This window comes from Physeter macrocephalus, chromosome 14 (genome assembly GCF_002837175.3).
Source record: "Physeter macrocephalus isolate SW-GA chromosome 14, ASM283717v5, whole genome shotgun sequence".
NCBI lineage: Eukaryota > Metazoa > Chordata > Mammalia > Artiodactyla > Physeteridae > Physeter > Physeter macrocephalus.
In genome coordinates, this window is record NC_041227.1 from 118,202,938 (window position 1) to 118,211,261 (window position 8,324).

At 46.1% G+C, this 8,324-nt stretch overlaps 2 protein-coding genes across 2 annotated transcripts in view; one reads left to right on the forward strand and one right to left on the reverse strand.

Annotated features, from left to right (window-relative positions):
* Positions 1 to 519: 519 nt before the first annotated feature.
* On the reverse strand, positions 520 to 5,775 carry LOC102987950 (proteasome activator complex subunit 2-like). Its single transcript, XM_028499899.2, is given in 3 exon segments — positions 520 to 4,347; positions 4,350 to 4,649; positions 4,743 to 5,775. Coding segments are annotated over 3 exon segments (888 nt in total). The 5' UTR covers positions 4,809 to 5,775; the 3' UTR covers positions 520 to 3,825.
* A 1,583-nt stretch (positions 5,776 to 7,358) lies between these two features.
* The window catches only part of NMT1 (N-myristoyltransferase 1), a 26,184-nt gene continuing 25,218 nt past the window's right edge, over positions 7,359 to 8,324 (forward strand). The window contains exon 1 of the mRNA XM_024130056.3: positions 7,359 to 7,487. The gene's annotated coding sequence lies outside the window, so the exon portion shown is untranslated. The remainder of the gene's footprint in view (positions 7,488 to 8,324) is intronic.

Consider the following 8,324-nt stretch of genomic DNA (forward strand, 5'->3'; position numbering starts at 1 on the left):
TTGCTGGTAAATCGTACGTCATGAATAAATTGATTTGCAGAAGGGGAGTTCCCTGGCGGTCCAGTGGTTAGGATTTGGTGCTTTCACTGCTGTGACCCCGGGTTCAATCCCTGGTCCAGGAACTAAGATCCTGCAAGCCACTGGCATGGCCAAAAAAAAAAAAAAAATTTTGATTTGCAGAAGGATTTCCTTATGTCTACAAGGAGAATCAAAAGGATGTTAGAGGCTAGGATTTATTAACTTTCTCTGGAAATTTTGAATTTTAGCCTAAAAAATTAACTTCCGGTTTTTAGGGGTAGAAAACAGGTAACCGAAAGTCGTGAATTTTATTTTCTGAACTCTTTTTTTCTTTTGATCTCATAATCAAAACTAAACCATGCTCTGTGTTTAAGACGTTGGAACCATTCGAAGTCGTTAAAGTGGAGCTTTTTGGTTTTAACTCTTATAGAAATAGAACAGGTCCTAAGGAGGGAGAAGACAATGAATAAGAAAGTTGATAATTTAATAAGAAATTTGATAATTTAAAATCTCAAACAGTGGCTCAAAAGAGCACAGCATTGCCACTGCTTTCATAGAATGTTAACACAGCTGTCCTGTGGAACATTGCTAAAGATGTTTTGCTGACCCTCTTTTGGGTTCTAGCTTTTCAGGGTTTTATTTTAGTCTGTTATGCCTGGAAAGCATCAGTCAAGCACATATTTGTTGAACTGTCGACTGTGTGCTCAGCATAACTAGGGATGCTGTGGGAAACAGCTGTGAAAGATACGGTCCCTATACCAGGAAAATTTTTATCTCATTGGGAAGCCAGGCAGCAACACATTATATATATAAAGTATTAAATTGTGTGGGCGATCATAATCTTAAAACAGATGGACATCAATGAGAATGACAGCTGGAGTAGTCAGGGAGGCTTTCTGGATAAAACATGGCTCACTGTCCTCATTGCCTTTAATGTCTACTCCTCTGATACGCAAAAATTTGTTTTAGGGCTTTCGAAGGTTCTCAGATAAATTCTCACAGGGAATGAGACTTCAGTGTTTGGGGAGGAATGGGCCAAGTGGTTAGATTGGTGACTTGTCCCTGGGTACTAGTTGGTTAGTTGATGCCTCACGTCCCTGGGCCTTGGTTTCCTCTTCTGTAAACAACAGGTTAAGCCAGAGGGCCCTGAGAGTCCTTCCAGCTCTGGTGGTTTAGCTCCCAGGATAACAGCTTTCTGTCCCTCAGCCACGCACCTTTGAGTGGATTTTGTTATCAGTCGGATTAAGAGGAGGCCTGTGTCATGGACCTGCACTGCTGCTGCTATCTGGAGGTTGGCAGCTCGAGCTGCTCCTCTGTCAGCTTGCCCTTCCCTCCCACCAGCACACACTCTGGTGCTGCATTCTATTTCTAGAAATAAGTACTGAAGTTCATTTTCCATCGCCTCCCCCAGCCCTGACTTTATTTTATTATTTATTTATTTACATTTTATTTTTGGCAGCGTTGCGTCTTCGTTGCCGCACACAGGCTTTCTCTAGTTGCGGCGAGCGGGGGCCGCCCTTCATTGTGGTGCACAGGCTTCTCATCGCGGTGGCTTCTCTCGTTGCAGAGCACGGGCTCTAGGCCCGCGGGCTACAGTAGTTGTGGCACGCGGGCTCAGTAATTGTGGCTCGCGGGCTCTAGAGCGCAGGCTCAGTAGTTGTGGCGCACGGGCTTAGTTACTCTGCGACATGGGGGATCTTCCGGGACTAGGGCTCGAACCCGTGTCCCTGCATTGGCAGGCGGATTCTTAACCACTCCGCCACCAGGGACGTCCCCAGCCCTGACTTTATACCAGAGCATCCATAGGATTTCTTATATGTTTGAACTTAGAATATTTTGAGCTTCCTTTAAAAATGACATTTCTTGATTACTTTTCTTCTCTGTTCCTGGTTTGTCATTCTCCTCATTCATCCCATATTCACTAGGTTGGTTGTTAATGACTTGAGTTGATCAACTTTACTTTAGAATGTACATTTCAAAATTTTTATGTGAATTCCCATCTCCCTTTCCACTGCAGGCAACCCCTCCCCCCCAAAAAAAGGGGGCAAGTTTCACTAATTCTCTGCTCATTATTTTGGAACCAAATGAACTAAAGTTAGACTTTTTTTTTTTTTAATTTATTTATTATTTATTTATTTTTTAAATTTATTTTTTTTGTGGTACGCGGGCCTCCCTCTGTTGCGGCCTCTCCCGTTGCGGAGCGCAGGCTCCGGACGCGCAGCCTCAACGGCCATGGCTCACGGGCCCAGCCGCTCCGCGGCACGTGGGATCCTCCCAGACCGGGGCGCGAACCCGGTTCCCCTGCATCGGCAGGCGGACGCGCAACCACTGCGCCATCAGGGAAGCCCTAAAGTTAGACTTTGATTTGCTGTATTCCAAGGTTCTGGCCAATCCCTTTGAAGTATGTTAAGGTGACTGGCAGGTTTAGAGAGATCTCTGAGAGATTTATGTTTTAATTTGCGGAGTCCCAGCATGCCCAGGGATACTCACCCAGTGGGTATGGACTCCAGGTCCCTTTAAAAATGAAGCCAAATTCTTTTGAGAAGGACCAGCCTAGCTTCCATGGGGTCCTTTGGTTTGGTTCTTCCCAAATCCAGATTGAGGCCATCCTGTGAAATGGTATTGGCTTCCTAAGATGCTTCCTAAAGACCTACTCTCAAGGCCTCTGAGCTTGGTTTCTTATGGATAATTAAAGGTATTATAATCACCTGGAGAGCTAACCCTACTGCGCTCCTTGGAAGTCTCTTCTCCGAGTCAGTTGTCTTCCCGTTTGGGGTGTTGACTGTCAAACCATGTTGAGCTCATAGTGTTCTCATGGATATGGCTCAATACCTGGTAGCTCAGTGACAGTGACTTTTTTTAAACTTTCCTTTGTTCTTCAGGTGTCTCCGTATTCTTGATGTACAAATTGAGACAGGATCGTTGCTCAGTAGCTGCATGTGCAAATTCAAGCCAATCCAAGGAAAATGAAAGTAGCTCTCTGGTTTTAGTTTGGGTCTTGGAGTTTGCTGGGCACTTTTATTAATAATGCATAAAACAGAACAAGAGTTCTACCCAAGGTCTGTCCACAAAAATGGGGTCCATAAAGAGATGGCTCCACGGAAGTGGCTCCACTGAATAGCAAGAGCAAAGGCAGGAAGGGAGTTTTTAGTGATTTTGCCTATTTGTGAAGATGTCTGCAGTCGGAGGAAGTAATTTCTTCTATTTTCCTTATGTGAAATTGTGTTTAGTAAGTATTCAGTTAGTTAATATGCAGCAGTTCTTCACTTTAACCTTTTTGATTCTTTTTTCCATAAAAACAGTTCTTACGGTAATTCATATACAGGGACCAGATAATTCATTCCATAAGCTGAAATGAATAAGGACTTATAAATTGTATCAACAGTGGAATGCTGCTTTGTCTCCTACCACCAACCAGCTTTTTGGTTTTTTAAATTTATTTATTTTTGGCTGCTTTGGGTCTTCATTGCTGCGCGCAGGCCTTCTCTAGTTGCGGTGAGCGGGGGCTACTCTTCGTTGTGGTGCGCGGGCTTCTCATTGCGGTGGCTTCTCTTGTTGCGGAGCACGGGCTCTGGGCACACGGGCTTCAGTAGTTGCAGCACGCAGGCTCAGTAGTTGTGGCACACGGGCTTAGTTGCTCCGTGGCATGTGAGATCTTCCTAGACCAGGGATCGAACCCGTGTCCCCTGTATTGGCAGGTGGATTCTTAACCACTGAGCCACCAGGGAAGTCCCCATCAACCAGCTTTTTTTTTTTTTTTTAATCCACACAAAGTCTAGGTCATTTATTTCCCTTCTAACCCTGGGCTCAGTACATAGATGGCTTCTCTTCACCCTTTGGGTTGACAGTTTTCTCCAGGCTGCTGCTTATAATATGGTAAAGCTCAGCATAGAAGGCCCTGAGGTCCGGCACCATGGCCCTGAGCTCTCCATAGGCTGCCTCGTCTCGCTCGTGCACCAGGGCCCGGTAATCCATTACGTGGGTCTCCTTAGAGGCCTTGGCCCCAGCATCCCCACGTTCTGAGAAGTACTTGGCAGTGGTTGTCTGGAAGCCTTCCACTTTGGTCTTGACTGCATTTACCCTCTCCAGCACCTTTTCCTGGATTGCCACCCCAAAGTCATTTCCATCCTCAATTTTGGGGATGAGGTGCTGGATCCATGTGATCACCAGAATGCACTTTCCTTTGAGAGTCCAGACTTCTGGCTTAACCAGGGCAAGCAAGGCCAGGACCTTCTCATTCCCAGGGAGAAAGCCGCACTTAGGGACTTCTTTCTTCCCTTGCTTATCCGTTTCCATCTCATCATCCTTGGGTGGAGGGTCTGGGATGGGGTTGTCCAGATGTCCAGCGGGGCCCGGAGAGAAGTCATGTCAGTCACGTTGAGGGAGTCCTCTTGCAAGAGCTGATTCAGGTAAATGATTTTCTGAGGTAAGACTCTGTAGAGGAATTCCTCAGCCTCCTGGAAAAGATTTTGCCTGAAGACATGCACCTGTTTGCGGGCTTCCCCGCTCAGGCGCACCCCACAGGGCTTGGCCATGCTGCTCCAGTTGCTGCTAGGTCTCCCGTCTCCCATCAACCAGCTTTTAAACCTTATAATGCTGCATACAGTCTGGAGACTGAAGTGAGAATGTCTCTGGAATAAGCAAACCACATAGGGCTGTCATAGGCTGTGAACAGGCCTGTGCATAATAATAACAAAATGGAGATAATAAGAGGAAAGCTTTACCTTCAGTCTGTAAATGGCTTTATGGTTCCCGTTCTTTGCCATGGCCTTGGGGGTTTTGCTGAGCATCTGGTTTTAAGGCGTTTTGTTATCGGTCTTCCTTCCGTGTTATGCCTTCTGTGTGCCGTTAATATGGTATCTAGGAGGTGCACTTGCATCTGGGATGTCAGAACCTTACACTTCGACTAAAGTCAGGACCTTACTTGCTCTCCCTGACTTTAGTCTTTCTGCAATAAGGGCCTGGTGAGAGGCTTGGCCCCACGGGTGCAGGCACAGTTATTCCTGAGCAGGGGAAGTAAGGGTGGATGAGCTAGATGGGAACTGAATGTGATGGGCCGAGGGGAAAGCGGGGCTTGATACCTTCCAGAATAAGAAGCTGCTGTCACTGTAGGCTTTCAAGCGTGGGAGGGACTCATGGAAAGCCATTTTCACAGAGGTGAGTCCCACTGCTATGTAGAGTTTAGGAGGAGGCAGAGAAGTTGTGATGTCAGGGAGATCCAGGAAGGGCTGGAGACAACTTTAGTCCAAGTGCAAGGTTGTGAAGTCTGGATGCAAGCACTCCTAACCAGGACTAGGACAAGAGAAATCTGAGGACATTCTGCAACGGGAAATAGCAGCACGTTGCCTTTTCCCTATACAGTACCACGTGCTATGAGATAATAATTAATATGCATGATAACTCCAAGGCACTTTAAGACCATGAAGCCTTTCTGAATTATAAAATAAAGCTTAAATGATACTTACCATATGGTATGTAAAATGTATTTTATACTGTTTGAATTCTTTGAAAAACTGATTATCTAGACTGTACAGCTAAAATAAAACCCTGCACTTAGCTGATTCTGCAGATTAGGGTTCACTGTACCCTTGCGTTCGACTCCTAATTTAGACTTTTTAATGGAAGATTTCCAGGGAGGATGGCAGAGAGATGGTCTGGCATTACTCCCAGTCTGACAATGCCCAAATCAATTTAGACATGGCAGAAACCAATGACAACAGTAAATTAGGGGGCTTCCCTGGTGGCGCAGTGGTTAAGAATCCGCCTGCCAGTGCAGGGGACACGGGTTCAAGCCTGGTCTGGGGAGATCCCACATGCCGCGGAGCAACTAAGCCCATGTGCCACAACTACTGGGCCTGCGCTCTAGAGCCCGGTTCAAGCCAGGTCTGGGGAGATCCCACATGCCGCGGAGCAACTAAGCCCATGTGCCACAACTACTGGGCCTGCGCTCTAGAGCCCGTGAGCCGCAACTACTGAAGACCGCACACCTAGAGCCCGTGCTCCGCAACAAGAGAAGCCACCACAATGAGAAGCACGCGCACCGCAATGAAGAGTAGCCCCCGCTCACTACAACTAGAGAAAGCCCACACACAGCAACGGAGACCCAACACAGCCCTAAATACATACATACATATGTACATAAATCTATTAAAAAACCAGTAATTAGGAAAGCAACCTGCAAGCTGAACCTTAAAATTCATCAATAAAATGAAGGAAACCCAGAATCAAAACTATCATCCTAAAATCAACAGGAATTGGGAGAAAACATTTGGGAGCGAATGAATGGAAAATGTTAGCAAAACACACTGTAATATGTGATTTGTGTCTCAAAAATATTGGGAGACAATACAGAAAACGATAATGAAAGCCTGTAGGAAGCTGTTAAATGTGGCTAAGAAACTGTTTTTGCTGCCTTCGTTGGGTGAGTCATGCAGAGGGAAAGCAGCATGAGAAATCCCCATTACTGTGGTTCACAGGCACACATGTTTCATGTAAATCTCTTCTTAGCAGGGCTGGCTGGGTGTTCATTGTTGTTGTTTTCCCGAGATTCCTAGTGCCGGGTTTTGCCGATGGTGATCACCCAGTCTGAGCCGGCTGGTAGTTGTTCTCTATCCTACAGGCCTGATTTAGGCATTTCTCATGAGCGTTTGACTATTTTGGACACAGATCACAGCAACATTAAACTGCCTTTTTCCTTGTTCCTTCCTCCCGTTCCAGTACTGCCTTGTGCTTTCGGTCCAGATGGGGCAACTCAGAAAACCTAATGTGTCAGGAGGGTGGGAGTGGAAGTGAGGGAGAGTTTCCAGAAGACCACTTTGGGCTGTCATCCCTTTAAATTCCAGGCTCTAAGGAAGTGTTGGTGGTATGAATGCCCTGTTAACAATTATCATTTGCCTTTGCTGCCAGCAGCCTGGCATTCTAAAGAAAATAACCATTGGAATCCCTGACCGTCCAGTGGTTAGGACTCCACGCTTTCGCTGTTGTGGGCCCGGGTTTGATCCCTGCGGGGAGCTAGGATTCCGCAAGCCACGTGGCACGGCAAAAAAAGAAAGGAAAAAAGAAAAAGAAAAAAAAAGAAAAACCGCATAAAATAAAAGCAAGAACAGAAAAGGTCCTTTCAAACAAATAGGCCATCCCTTGCACATTGCTCCCTCCCTGGGCTCTGGTGGGAGTGGAGAGGAGAGCTGTGTCTGCTGGTGTCCTCCAAATGCCCCTTCTGGGGCCTGGATTCTCTGGTCTGCTTCTGAAGCCAACAGGCTTGATTAAGGAGGGTCTGGCTATACAGAAAGCTCTTTGTGAGTGTAGCTCAAAACAGATGATTTTTTAAAAACCCTGCATCAGTATTTACTTTGTCTTACAGCGGTTTGAGTCCAGCCAATGACACTGGAGCCAAAAAGAAGAAAAAGAAACAAAAAAAGAAGAAAGAGAAAGGCAGTGAGACAGATTCAGCCCAGGATCAGCCTGTGAAGGTAACAAGGAGGCTCTGTTTTCTGGTGACAGAGTTGCTTTTTCAGAGAGGGTGTTGGGGTAAATGTATAGGAACAGTGTAGATTGACAGTCTCCACCGGTATTCCTTCGAGAGGGAGGCGTTGGATCCCTCTGCTGCCCTAGACCTAGGTGATGAAACAGCCGCCCTACCTTAAAAGGCACAGCGCGTTAGACTTTGACTCCCAAGCCTGGTGCTCCCTCAGAATGTATAGGTGCATACCTGCATGGGGTGTTGTGCTACATGCCATAGAGTGATTCCCTTGTGACAGCCCCTGTGGCCTAGTGCAGTGGTTCTCGGCCTTTTCTGTCTTCAGTCCCCACCACTATGAGAATGAAAGGCCTGTTCCTATTAAGGCAGACCTTTATATATTGCAAGCGTTCTGTTGATGCTATAGTTGTTGTAATGAGAACTGAGACTCCCACAGAGCCCATTTCTGAGTTCCATAGTTGAGAACCACTGGCCTAGAGCTTACCTCTGAGACTGACACACCGACACAATACCCAGAAGTATGGCTAAGGATTGTTTTGTTTCTTAAATAAAGCCACATTAAAAAAAGAAAACCTTTCATTTCAGGTAAGTGCTGTCCTCTTCAAAGAAGGCCCTGGAGGAAGCTCGAAACGTATCCATGATTCTTTTAGAATTGCCTCAGTTTACAAGCCTCACAGGAAATCCAGTCTCATTCCAGTATACCCACCCCTTGCTTTATGCCTCAAGAGTCATACTCCAACTTGAATCTCCTACCTTATTGAGATATGGCTTCAAGTAATTTTTTTGATACTTTCAATACCAAACCCACTGTGAAAAAAAAAAAAAAAAA